General features: G+C 42.3%; 1 protein-coding gene across 1 annotated transcript in view; it reads right to left on the reverse strand.

Annotated features, from left to right (window-relative positions):
• Positions 1-3,421: 3,421 nt before the first annotated feature.
• Positions 3,422-14,944, reverse strand: part of LOC141114441 (proton channel OTOP2-like) — a 35,875-nt gene continuing 24,352 nt past the window's right edge. Inside the window, exons 6-7 of the mRNA XM_073608115.1 lie at positions 5,915-6,768; positions 3,422-3,592 (exon numbers count right to left, since the gene is read on the reverse strand). Coding sequence (XP_073464216.1) covers positions 3,422-3,592; positions 5,915-6,768 — 1,025 coding nt within the window. The remainder of the gene's footprint in view (positions 3,593-5,914; positions 6,769-14,944) is intronic.

The following is a 14,944-nucleotide window of genomic DNA, read 5'->3' on the forward strand; positions in this document are numbered from 1 at the left end:
AAATATTTGTAGTAGAAGGTGCTCTGGTCAGATGAGACCAAAATGTAACTTTTTGGCCTAAAAGCAAAATGTTATGTGTGGTGGAAAACTAACACTGCACATCACCCGGAACACACCATCCACACTGTGAAATATGGTGGTGGCAGCATCATGTTGTGGGGATGCTTTTCTTCAGCAGGGACAGGGAAGCTGGTCAGAGCTGATGAGAAGATGGATGGAGCCAAATACAGAGCAATCTTAGAAGAAAACCTGTTAGAGCCTGAAAAAAACTTGAGACTGGGGTGGAGGTTCACCTTCCAGCAGGACAACGACCCTAAACATACAGCCAGAGCTACAATGGAATGCTCAAGTGGGCTCAATTTATTTGGGCACACTTGCATGGGCCTGTGGCTGCCCCCCCCCCCCACTTCTCACTTCTATCCTGTTAATTATTAGTTATTTATTAATTGTGGTTGGTTTACTTCAATAATGTTAGAACATGAATAAATGGTGTGTTGTCTCATTTAGAATTTAGCTCACCTGACCGGACAGGTGTGATCGCCCAATCAAAAGTAAGAGAACCTGCCAGAAGGTGTAGGGCTCATTTTAAAAAGGTCCCATTGTAGGTGTGCCTTCCTTTTGGGATCATCACAGCAAGAGAGCTACCCACCCTCCCACCCATCGCGAGCACTTATTTGTGGTTTTGTCACTCCTGGAATTTGAGGGGGACTCGTTTATGTTTGAATATGTTTTGCTTGAGTTTTTCTGACTAAGCAATGAGATAATACTTTGAATTATTTCCTCATTGATGAAATTTGTTATATGATATTTATTTATGTTTCAAACTAAAATAAAGTGCCGCGGCCATTTATTGCCAAAACTAAGGTCTATTGTGCAGCCTGCATTTTCCATGGTTTAGATCAAAGTATATTCATGTGTTAGATTGGCCCAGTCAAAGTCCAGACCTAAATCAAATTGAGAATCTGTGGCAAGACTTGAAAATTGCTGTTCACAGACACTCTCCATCCAATCTGACAGAGCTTGAGTTATTTTGCAAAGAAGAATGGGCAAAAATGTCACTCTCTAGATGTGCAAAGCTGGTAGAGACATCCCCAAAAAGACTTGCAGCTGTAATTACAGCGAAAAGTGGTTCTACAAAGTATTGACTCAGGGGGGCTGAATACAAATGTACCCCACACTTTTCACAGATTTATTTGTAAACAAAATTGAAAACCATTTATCATTTTCCTTCCACTTCACAATTATGTACCACTTTGTGTTGGTCTATCACATAAAATACCAATAAAATACATTTACATTTTTGGTTGTAACATGTGTAACAAATTGTGGGAAATTTCTATAATTTTGTATTCATTTAGCGCCACACTATTTGATTTTTATTTTGCACCCTATTTGTGCCTATGGAACTGTTTACATCAGTGCGACTCCAACTTGCACCGATTTGAAAAAGGTTCCTGCCCTATTTTTGGCGATTTCATGTGTGACGTGCATAGACAACTGTGCATGAAATTGCATAGATAATGGCCAGCCGCGTGTGAAATCGCATTGACCGCGGCTTTGAAATTGCGTTGAAGTAGCGTGATTTCAAAGCTGCATTCAGTGTGAACAAGGGCTCAGTGATGGGCAAATAGGAATGAATGGGAAAGTGGGAGGTAGTGGAAAACCTGAAACCTCTGCTGAAACCTCTGCATTTCTTAAAACAATGCTTTTTTTTAAGCTTCTCACTTCATTGCCCTCCACTCTCTGTCCTGTAGATGGCAGGACATAATGAGAAATGAATACGCAGCCCAGGAAACTCACAATGAGCACCTGGTTACATTGTCTATGCACGCATGCACAGTCCGCACTCTTTCTCACAGCCCATTTCTGCATTTTCTCATCATTAAAGTATAAATGTATAAATAAAATATTTTTTTTTCCGTTTTGTATACAGTAGGGAAGGGATTAGAAGCCCTGTCATGTTTTTATTGCTGTCTGTATCCCTGCTAGGTGGATTTGTCCTATCTTTGTGTCCTGGTGACCATTTTCAACAAATTAGAAGTGATAGGCAATCCAACAAAATGTCACCAAAACAAAAGGTAAGGGGGAATCTTTCTAAGAGAGGAATTTTCTTCACTTTGTGGAGATTTTCTTTGACTTCCTTTTGCGCTTCTGCAAAAGGAAGTGAATTTAAATGTAACAAATGGAACACAGACAGCAAAAAACAAAACAAAAAAAAAACACGATAGTGGTTTATTCCTTCCTTACTCTCTCCAAAACAAAGGCCCCTTTCACACCAGTGGACGGATCGGGGTCCGCCTGTTTGTTTTTCAGGCGGACCCGATCGGACCACCCATTGTTCTCTACAAAGCCGCTGACATCCTATCCGGTCCAGTCTGCTAAAAGATGGGGATCCATTCCCCATCCGTCCATCGGATCAGGTGACCGTCCCAGAGAGAGCAGTGGCCTGTGTCGGTGTCCGTGTCCGCTCCATATAGTGGAGCAGACATGGACATGGACCTGTCATCCGCCTGCTCATGTGTTATTCCATTGATTAATAATTAAAAATCGAAATATTAGAATACATCAAAAACTATTTACAAATGAGTAGGAAAGATTATGACATACTGTATATATATATACAGTATATATGAAGTGGTAATTTTGTCAATAGCCCTCAAATAAACTCATTGTTTCACATGAGGCGTAGCAGTTTACTATCACCCTGAGACATGAGTAGTAGACTATCGTTGTTGTTTTAAAGTGGAGTTCCACCCAAAAGTGGAACTTCCGCTGATCTGCTCCCCCCCCCCCCCTCCGGTGCCACATTTGGCACCTTTCAGGGGGGGGAGGGGGAATGGGTACCTGTTTTTGACAGGTACCCTTCCCCATTTCCGGGAGACGGCGCCGCAGCGCCATCCCTCGGAAGTTCAGCCCCCCTCCTCCTTCCCCCACTACCAGGCCAATTAGAAAGCGCAGTGCGCTTTGCACATGCGCAGTAGGGAACCGGCTGCGAAGCCAAAAGGCTTCACAGCCGGTCTCCCTTACGATGAATGGCGGGGTGCCGAAAATCGGCTGTGGTGCCAACATCGCGGGCTCCCAGGACAGGTAAGTGTCCATATATTAAAAGTCAGCAGCGACAGTATTGCTGCTGACTTTTATTTTTTTTCCCCCAGGCAGAACACCGCTTTAAACAATTAGAATAAAATTTGTTCAGTCATCACAAAGCTGAAAACCTCCTTCATTTTATCAGAGACTTATCACCTCTTTCAAACCATGACTAGACAGTCTTAGAACACAATATCAGAGGTAGAGATAATCATGGATGGTTTATTCAGGCTTCTTATTTTCCAGGTCATCTGCAGTCAAATGTTTTTTTTTCCATAATGATGATGGATGACAAACATAAGGGTCATAATGATATAAATATATATTAGTGGGATCAGGATATAACATAAACTTCAAGAAGGCTGGCGACAGCATGCATTCTGTAGAAGATCCCGAAAGGAAGGCCAAGGTTGACAATAGCGGTCCACATTGTGCTCCCATAGAATTGCAGCTCTCGGTCATTGTCAAACTCAGGACGGGCACCAAAGGCAGGTATGATCCAGAACTAAGAGATAAGGAAACAATTATATTAGAGGCAACTCATGGTATGGTTCAGAACTAATAGATAAGGAAACAGTTATATTAAATACAAGTTATTGTATGATCCAGAACTAAGAGTGCAATCCAGATCCAGGTTAATTGACAGGTTAATGCACTTACAATTCCGCAGCATAAGCCCCGCTGCAGGAACTAGCTGCCAGCATATGCAATGACATCCAGAGATCTGCTCCAGAGCTGATCTTGTGATGTCATCACGTACGTCGGCGGCTAGTTCCTGCTGCGGGGCTTGAATCCGTAATCTAATGCCACACGATAGGATTTTCCGACAACAAAATCCATTTTTTTTTCCGACGGATGTTGGCTCAAACTTGTCTTGAATACACACGGTCACACAAAGTTGGTCGGAAATTCCGAACGTCAAGAACGCGGTGACGTACAACACGTACGACGAGCCGAGAAAATGAAGTTCAATAGCCAGTGCTGCTATTCTGCTTGATTCCGAGCATGCGTGGCACTTTGTGCGTCAGAACTGTGTACACACGATCGGAATTTCCGACAACGGATTTTGTTGTCGGAAAATTTGAGAACCAGCTCTCAAATTTTGTGTGACGGAAATTCCTATGGAAAATGTGTGATGGAGCTTACACACGGTCGGAATTTCCGACAAAAAGGTCCTATCACACATTGTCCGTAGGAAAATCCTATCGTGTGTACGGGGCATTACGGTTTCTTTTATGCTGTGGAGTTGTTAGTGCATTAACCTGTCAATACATTTTATCAGAATTTACTGCACTATGAAGTTCCTCCTGTCTCATGTCTTAAAGCTGAGCTCGACCCAAAAGGGGCGGTTCCGCATTAAGGACTCATCTCCTGCTCCTCTTAAAGAATTGACACTTTTAAGGAGCAGCGGGGGAGCGGGTAACCCGATTTTGACTGGTACCCACTCCCACTTTCACTCCGACCGCCAAGGCGATCTGAAGCTGAAGTTCTCCTACCACCCCCTGCAGTCTTCTGGGACACGTGATTGGTCCCAGAAGACTGCTCAACCATTCACAATGCGCAGCAGGCAGAAGAGAATAAAATTCCGTTTACTCAGTGGCGTTCTGGATCACGGGTGAAATCATCAGGATTCTGCCTGAGGATTCTACGAATGCAAATTTTGAGTAATGTGTTTATATTTTGTATAATGTGAAACTTTATAAAATTTTAATTAAAAATAAAATAAAAAATTGCGGGACGCCTGTCGCAAAAAGAAGTTACGGAATCGTGCCGCAATTTGAGTGCCTTTGAAAATAGTGGGGATCACGAAGGGCATATTGCGATTTGCGGCGATTCGGAACTGTAGGCAGAATCATGGTGATTCCGCCTGCGATCTGGAAAGCAATAGTGTGAACTGAGCCCAAAGGTGACCCATGATATCACATGAGTGGTCAGAAGACTCCAAAAAAGATGTATGCAGATTAAAAAATAAAAAAATAAAATAAATAAATAATAGGGCAGAAGGATACTCTAGGGGGGTTAGGGTAGGAATCAAGAAGGAGGGGGAACCTAGTATAAAAGTGGAACTTTACTCTTCCAATCTACATTGATTATTTTTAATCCCTATGCTGCTAGCATTAGTAAACTGATAGGGAAGTATATCATATTTATTGGTTTTAAACTTTTTTTTTTTGTACATCTCTTCAGTTACTTCCTGGTTTCTTGTCTAGGCAAATTATGTCATACATCCCAGCAGTCTTCAGAAGGGGAGGAGAGGAAGAGGGGTTTTCTTAGCTAAGCACACTCTACTGCCTGCATGCCTGCGCTAAGGAAAGATGGATTCCAGGATTCCAAGCAAATGCTACATGAATCATCTGCCCTTACCCAAGATGGCCAGGGCCAGAAATGCTAGGGGGGTGTTTTTCAAAGTGATTTCTCAACAAAAAAAAGCATGGAGACATGGATGGATAGGTGAGCTGGCGTTGAGTATTAAAAATGAATTAATTCACGTTTTTGGTTTGTGGTGCTCAGATGGAGTGAAGATCTGCTTTAAGCTTTAACAATGACTTTCCATAGGATGTCTATTAAGGAGAAAGGAACCATTCCACGTGGAGTTAAAATACAAGTTCATGAGAAAGGCTTCTAAAATGATTAAATATTATTTCACACCAATGTTATATTTATTTTCATGAATAGAATTTTTTTTTTGTAAATAAGATAATGAATGCATATAACGAAACTCATGCGGCTTTGTAAATGAACGGGGTGAGCTCAGGACATTTGGAAAAAAAGATTTCTGCCTACAGAATGTTTTTTGTTTCCATTTTAACAAAAAGATTTAACTTACAATGATGTTGGAAAAAAGCAAGAACAACGAGAGCTCCTTTACAATCCTCCTCTTCCAATTTATGTGGTTTCTCCTTGAATCGGAGTGTGGACGCGCCTCGTGTTGGTGTTCATGAACTTCATGCCCATGTTCAGCTCCTAAATGATTGCCCTGAGAAGCTGTGGCCACTGTATTGATGTAAATTTCATGTCTGCCATTATACTCCACTGTGCTGTGATGATCATCGTGTCCGTCATGAACTGGCTGTCTGTGAAGTCCCTCAATAACAAAGGTATTTTGAAGCGTGTGTTGGACTATCATAAGTATTGAGTACACCAGGTTGAGAATGTCTCTGAGTTCTTTGGCAGATGTGGCAATAACCGCTATAACTGAGAAATATGATATAATGTATTTGCCCAAAGCCGCTATTATGAGCAGGCCAACATCAAGGCTACGTGTAGGGTTCTTGTGGCTGTCTGCATCCCTTTCGTCAAACCTAAAGATTATGGAGCCAGCAAGAGAGCCAAAAGACATGAGAGCGAGAGCCACGATGTTGAAAATGTAAAACAGTTTCAGAACTTTATCCTTGGTCTCAGCTGAGTTTTCAATTTCATAAATGATAAATATAACCAGACCGGCTATAAGGACCCCAACTCCACAGACAATGCCCACAAAGAGTCTCGGCAGACGTAAAGAATGATTTGTGGAATGGGAGTCGTCAGTCAATGTACGACCCACATTCTTCCACATCACGTAGGACAGGGCTGAAGCAAACAGGCTGTACTCAATATTGAAGGGGTACAAATAGTAATATCCAGTCTGAAAAGTTTTACAAACAGTGTTGTCACAGTCACATCCAGTAGATCCTCCGCCAGCTGTAAGAAATTGGGAAGATTGTGTTAGGAGAATTATCATTATCCTAAACTGGATAGCCGACAACATAAAGAGACACAGATACAAAATTGTGTACACACAAACTGCCGTTCTTTACATCATGCTAAGTCCCTGGTCCCATCTAGGCACAGGGACAATGATAAGGGGTACCACCGGTCCTCCCCATCAGTTCAGCAGGAGGAATTGGATCATGGAGTGACCAGTGCGGCATGGGGGGGAACCAATCCCCTGTATGCCTCTCCCTGCAGCAGCTGAAGGCTGGCTTCCTCTCCTCTACCTCCCACCAGCTTTCAATTGCTGTAGGGGAACTACAGGGGATCTGTTCTAGTAAATGCCCCCTGCCACACCGATCTTCTCTCCTGTAAATAATCTCCTTCCCCCAGCTGCCGGGCCCCCTTGAGTGCCACTCCCGTCGGTTGCTGCAGGGTATGGGGGATTGCTTCAGGATGGAGAATGGGTCAGGCAGGCTGTACAGGGCCCCGTGATTTCTAACAGCATCCCTGCATCTAGAGGATTTTTTGAGGCGATTTCCTCTTGTGTTACCAGAACTAGAAATTAACTCCAATATGGCCACAGACAGCATTAAAAACTTAAATGAGTTTCTTCGCTCTATGCAAAAGTAAGAAAAAAGGTTTTTGATATAGATGTATTAAAGTGTAACTCTATTTTTGTTGAGAAAAAACTATTCTTTCTGGGTTATCTATGTACATTACTGGGTTTTTATCGAACTTTGTTGCAGAGCCCTACCTGTATTTGCTCTAAAGAAAAATCAATTTGTTTCACTATGTGATGTCCTTTGCAGTGTGAATCTAAATGGGAGGGCCTGGTTCATTATAATGAGAAGGTGTCCCCACTTATCCCTGAATGGGCAGACTGTGGGAAGAGAAGAGGGATTTTTAGGTGTCAAAAACAGTATCAACTACTACAATATAAATAAAAAAAAAAGATTTATCTAGATTTTATCTGTAAAAAATGTAAAATAGATAACTAATAGATAATATCTATTAGTTATCAGACTTATCAATGTTGCAAACTGGATCCTGAAGAGGCCCCCCCCCACACTTCTTCTGGGTGAAACGTGTTGATCCATGATCCATAAACTCTTTGTTACACATTGTTTGCACAGAATGGTCGTATATTGTTAATGCTGACGTGCTGTGTATCTATGTTATTGTACATGTTTTTACATTTTGGACAAATAAAATCTAGATAAATCTTTTTTCATTTATATTGTAGGAGTAGGACATTTGTAAGTTCTGTATATAATTGTAATCTATTTTGTATGTATTGTACACTGCACTTATTGTGCACACGGCACTAATAAAGTTTTCATGACATGTTTGCATTCTTTCGAGTCCTGATTAGAATTAGCCTGCCTATGTTACTCCCTTTGTTACCATAAAAGTACAATTGTTATATTAATGTGATACCTACGTAATCATGTGTATAAAAACCTTCAATTGCGTCAAAATAAAGGAGAACAGTTATTAGGAAAGATGCGGAGTGTATCTTTTGTGTCTGTTCCCTACTGCAGTAGTTATTATTCATTTGGAACCACTAATCAATATGAGGATAGAAGTTGCCTAGCTATAAAAAACGCAGAACAGTAGATACTGTTTGTGGCATCTAAAAATCCCCCTTCTTTACCCACAGTCTCCCCATTCAGGGATATGTGGGGACCCCTTTTCAATATACTATACCTGTTGTAGGGGATTGTGCCAGTATTCGATGATAGCCTCCCCTCCCACCCAATCATACTGGTTCATTATTATCACCTGGTTCAGTGACTGGTTCTAATAAGAACAGTTGCAGGGCCTGCATCTATTATTAACCCTTGGGGAGTATCTAAAAAAATTGAAATTCCTATTGCATGGGGTGCCTAAAACTTGACTTGTATCTTACTAGAGACTTTTGAGAAAATCAGGGAGCCAATCACACAAACATGACACCTCCAGTTTGCCATATTGTGTTGAATCTTAAAGAAAATTACAGGGGTTGCTGAATTAAAAGGGAAGATCATTTCTTAATAACATAAAATAATAACGAGCAGGGCCCTCCTGTATTAATTTGTATTGTAACTGTACTGTCTGCCCCCATGTTGTAAAGCGCTGTGCAAACTGTTGGCGCTATATAAATCCTGTATAATGATAACAATAATATAGTTTTTCTGAAATATCTCAATGAGAAAGCCATACTGCATTTTGGCCACTAGATGGAGCTGATGATACATGGGTCAATCTCTTAGATTTTGTTTCGCTTGCACTGACATTGGTGCAACAATTATTTTATGAAAAGATACCTTTATGTCATGATCCAGTGAGAGGGCCTGGGTCATATTTTTTTATAAACATTTTTAACATCACAGTCATGTGAGACAGGAAAATGTTAATTCAGAATATGCAAAGCAGGTTAACAATGCAGTGCTTGGAGTTACAGTTAGTTTGGAACATGCATAGCTTTCTAGCAATGCAGTGTGGAAGGAAGGCCCAATGTTTAATTTGCATGTTTTCACAGCAACAGTTTGTAAAAATGCCAGCCTATATGTCTGCATCTCGATTAACAAAGATACAATCTAGACTAAGTGTATGCATGCCAATTAGCACAGTTAGAGGTAAAAAAAAAAAAAAAAAAGAAATGTCACCTAGACTGCCGACTTTTTAAATTTTGAAAAATGTAATGACCCAAAACTCTCATCTCATGCAGTACACAATTATAAAACCTTCTGCAAATACCTGGCTATGCAGAGAGATGTGATGTAAGACATGCTAGCATTGTGGTAAAATATGGGACAGTTGTTACTAATTGGGGTCTTTTATGCTACATTTTCAAATTTTAAAAGCGTAAAGCATACAAATTTGGTGTCTATGCACAAAAGAACAACAGCTGAAACCATTAGTCTTACTTTTTGATCCATAGTTCATAATTTGACATAGTTATGACTTTTTGAACATTGTTATTGCCAAAATTCTACCTGTACTAGGTCATATGCAATGGCTAGCTCCTTCCATCCAACTGAATAACTGTGTGGATGCCAACTCACTTTGATCTCTAAGGTACAGTATCAAAAGTTCCACAATCAAATTGTAACTGCTAGTTAGAGCGGTATGGGTGATATGCAGGGGCCAGTGTTCTAGTCTACTTAGGTACAGAGTGTACTGACTAGGGCCACTTAGATATTAGTGTGTTTTTTTTACTGCCATTAGCTGTGTCAAGTTTGGTGAACTTTGGGGTCCTCATGATATTAGCAGTGGGGGTCACAAAGGTCACACTTGTGACTGGGCCCTGGCGTTCTGCCATCATGGGGGTACCCGCAAGATGGCAGAAAGGGGGCTGCTGCAGAACATGTGTAAGCAGGGGCAGACTGACAACTCATGGGGCCCCCGGGCTATAGGAGATCCTGGGGCCCCCTGTCCCCGCTCATGTGTTCCCACCCACACTCAAGCCACACCCACACAAATCCCCTCCTACATTTTGCACTGCCCACACTACATGCATTCGTCACAGAATTACATTAAAGAAAGTGCAACAACAGGTACCTTTCCAAAATTAAAGTGATTGTAAAGGCTCTTTTTTTTTTTTAAATAACAAACATATCATACTTACCTTCACTGTGCAGCTCGTTTTGCACAGAGTGGCCCCGAACCTCGACATCTGGGGGTGGCTCTCGCGGCTCCTCCCCACATCAGATAACTCCCTAAGAGAAGCGCTCTCCGGGGGGGGGGGGGTTACCTTGCAGGTGGGCTCCCGAGTCCAGCATTTGCATCTATAGACACATGTTTACATACATGTGCTCACCCTACATAAAGCTTTTCATATAGAGCATGTGCTGGGATCATGGGGGTGCTTTACATTTTTTTTTAAATTATTTTTATTAACTTTATATAATTTTCACTGATCACCAATGTAAGGAACATTCTTCTCAATGACCACCAATGTAAGGAACATTCTTCTCACTGATCACCAATGTAAGGAACATTCTTCTCACCGATCACCAATGTAAGGAACATTCTTCTCACTGATCACCAATGTAAGGAGCATTCTTCTCACTGATCACCAATGTAAGGAACATTCTTCTCACTGATCACCAATGTAAGGAACATTCTTCTCACTGATCACCAATGTTAGGAACATTCTTCTCACTGATCACCAATGTTAGGAACATTCTTCTCACTGACCACCAATGTAAGGAACATTCTTCTCACTGATCACCAATGTAAGGAACATTCTTCTCACTGATCACCAATGTAAGGAACATTCTTCTCACTGATCACCAATGTAAGGAACATTCTTCTCACTGATCACCAATGTAAGGAACATTCTTCTCACTGATCACCAATGTAAGGAACATTCTTCTCACTGATCACCAATGTAAGGAACATTCTTCTCACTGATCACCAATGTAAGGAGCATTCTTCTCACCGATCACCAATGTAAGGAACATTCTTCTCACTGATCACCAATGTAAGGAACATTCTTCTCACTGATCACCAATGTAAGGAACATTCTTCTCACTGATCACCAATGTAAGGAGCATTCTTCTCACCGATCACCAATGTAAGGAACATTCTTCTCACTGATCACCAATGTAAGGAACATTCTTCTCACTGATCACCAATGTAAGGGACATTCTTCTCACTGATCACCAATGTAAGGAACATTCTTCTCACTGATCACCAATGTAAGGAACATTCTTCTCACTGACCACCAATGTAAGGAGCATTCTTCTCACTGATCACCAATGTAAGGAACATTCTTCTCACTGATCACCAATGTAAGGAACATTCTTCTCAGTGATCACCAATGTAAGGAACATTCTTCTCACTGATCACCAATGTAAGGAACATTCTTCTCACTGATCACCAATGTAAGGAACATTCTTCTCACTGATCACCAATGTAAGGAACATTCTTCTCACTGATCACCAATGTTAGGAACATTCTTCTCACTGATCACCAATGTTAGGAGCATTCTTCTCACTGACCACCAATGTAAGGAACATTCTTCCCACTGACCACCAATGTAAGGAGCATTCTTCTCACTGATCACCAATGTAAGGAACATTCTTCTCACTGATCACCAATGTAAGGAACATTCTTCCCACTATTTATTTAATCCATATTGAGCACTATATTTGATTGGCTGCTTCTGCTTGGCACACACGCACAATCACAATCACGCACATGATGATGAAGTCATCATCATGTGCGATTGTGCATGTTTGCCAGGCCTAAGCAGAAGCAAACAGCCAATCAAATATAGTGCTCAATATGGATTCAATAAATATGCATAGCCATAGATATCATAAATGGCTACAGGAGATAACCAGAGACTGGGGATGCGAGTACAGGAGATAACCAGACTGCAAATGCGACTACAGGAGATGACCAGACTGGGGATGCGACTACAGGAAATAACCAGAGACTGGGGATGCGACTACAGGAAATAACCAGAGACTGGGGATGCGACTACAGGAGATAACCAGACTGGGGATGCGACTACAGGAAATAACCAGACTGCGAATGCGACTACAGGAGATAACCAGAGGCTGCGAATGCGACTACAGGAAATAACCAGAGACTGGGGATGCAACTACAGGAGATAACCAGAGACTGCGAATGCAACTACAGGAGATAACCAGAGACTGGGATTGCGACTACAGGAGATAACCAGAGACTGGGGATGCGACTACAGGAGATAACCAGACTGCGAATGCGACTACAGGAAATAACCAAAGACTGCGAATGCAACTACAGGAAATAACCAGACTGTGAATGCGACTACAGGAAATAACCAGAGACTGGGGATGCGACTACAGGAGATAACCAGAGACTGGGGATGCGACTACAGGAGATAACCAGAGACTGGGGATGCGACTACAGGAGATAACCAGAGACTGGGGATGCGACTACAGGAGATAACCAGACTGCAAATGCGACTACAGGAAATAAAAAGACTGCGAATGCGACTACAGGAGATAACCAGAGACTGCGAATGCGACTACAGGAAATAACCAGAGACTGCGAATGCGACCACAGGAGATAAAGAGAGACTGCGAATGCGACTCCAGGAGATGACCAGACTGTGAATGCGACTATAGGAGATGACCAGACTGTGAATGCGACTACAGGAAATAACCAGACTGCGACTGCGACTATAGGAGATGACCAGACTGCGAATGCGACTACAGGAAATAACCAGACTGCGGCTGCGACTATAGGAGATGACCAGACTGCGAATGCGACTACAGGAAATAACCAGAGACTGCGAATGCGACTACAGGAGATAACCAGACTGCGAATGCGACTACAGGAAATAACCAAAGACTGCGAATGCGACTACAGGAGATAACCAGAGACTGTGAATGCGACTACAGGAAGTAACCAGAGACTGCGAATGCGACTACAGGAGATAACCAGACTGTGAATGCGACTACAGGAAATAACCAGACTGCGAATGCGACTACAGGAAATAACCAGACTGCGAATGCGACTACAGGAAATAACCAGACTGCGAATGCGACTAAAGGAGATGACCAGGTAGCCAGTTTTAAAATGTTCTGATCACCAATGTAAGGAACATTCTTCTCACTGATCACCAATGTAAGGAGCATTCTTCTCACTGATCACCAATGTAAGGAGCATTCTTCCCACTGATCACCAATGTAAGGAACATTCTTCTCACTGATCACCAATGTAAGGAACATTCTTCTCACTGATCACCAATGTAAGGAACATTCTTCCCACTGATCACCAATGTAAGGAACGTTCTTCTCACTGATCACCAATGTAAGGAGCATTCTTCTCACTGATCACCAATGTAAGGAACATTCTTCCCACTATTTATTTAATCCATATTGAGCACTATATTTGATTGGCTGCTTCTGCTTGGCACACACGCACAATCACAATCACGCACATGATGATGAAGTCATCATCATGTGCGATTGTGCATGTTTGCCAGGCCTAAGCAGAAGCAAACAGCCAATCAAATATAGTGCTCAATATGGATTCAATAAATATGCATAGCCATAGATATCATAAATGACTACAGGAGATAACCAGAGACTGGGGATGCGACTACAGGAGATAACCAGAGGCTGCAAATGGGACTACCGGAAATAACCAGACTGCGAATGCGACTACAGGAAATAACCAGAGACTGGGGATGCGACTACAGGAAATAACCAGAGACTGGGGATGCGACTACAGGAGATAACCAGAGACTGGGGATGTGACTACAGGAAATAACCAGAGACTGGGGATGCGACTACAGGAGATAACCAGACTGGGGATGCGACTACAGGAAATAACCAGACTGCGAATGCGACTACAGGAGATAACCAGAGGCTGCGAATGCGACTACAGGAAATAACCAGAGACTGGGGATGTGACTACAGGAAATAACCAGAGACTGGGGATGCGACTACAGGAGATAACCAGACTGGGGATGCGACTGCAGGAAATAACCAGACTGCGAATGCGACTACAGGAGATAACCAGAGACTGCGAATGCAACTACAGGAGATAACCAGAGACTGGGATTGCGACTACAGGAGATAACCAGAGACTGCGAATGCGACTACAGGAAATAACCAGAGACTGCGAATGCGACTACAGGAAATAACCAGAGACTGGGGATGCGACTACAGGAGATAACCAGAGACTGGGGATGCGACTACAGGAAATAATCAGACTTCGAATGCGACTACAGGAAATAACCAGACTGCGAATGCGACTACAGGAAATAATCAGACTTCGAATGCGACTACAGGAAATAACCAGACTGCGAATGCGACTACAGGAGATAACCAGAGACTGCGAATGCGACTACAGGAAATAATCAGACTGCGAATGCGACTACAGGAAATAACCAGACTGCGAATGCGACTACAGGAAATAACCAGACTGCGAATGCGACTACAGGAAATAACCAGACTGCGAATGCGACTAAAGGAGATGACCAGGTAGCCAGTTTTAAAATGTAAACTTTCAGCAATGCACAGCTATACAGGGGGATAAACAACATTTCCAGGGATGGTTTAGCAAAAAAAAAAAGGGGTCTACAGGCCGTTTATATAATGTAGGCAGAAGGACCTACCTGACCATTCGGGCTCACCTCCCGCTCTCAGAGGTCCGGGGGCGGAGCTTTCGTCGGCAG

This window comes from Aquarana catesbeiana, linkage group LG12 (genome assembly GCF_042186555.1).
Source record: "Aquarana catesbeiana isolate 2022-GZ linkage group LG12, ASM4218655v1, whole genome shotgun sequence".
Taxonomy (NCBI): Eukaryota; Metazoa; Chordata; class Amphibia; order Anura; family Ranidae; genus Aquarana; species Aquarana catesbeiana.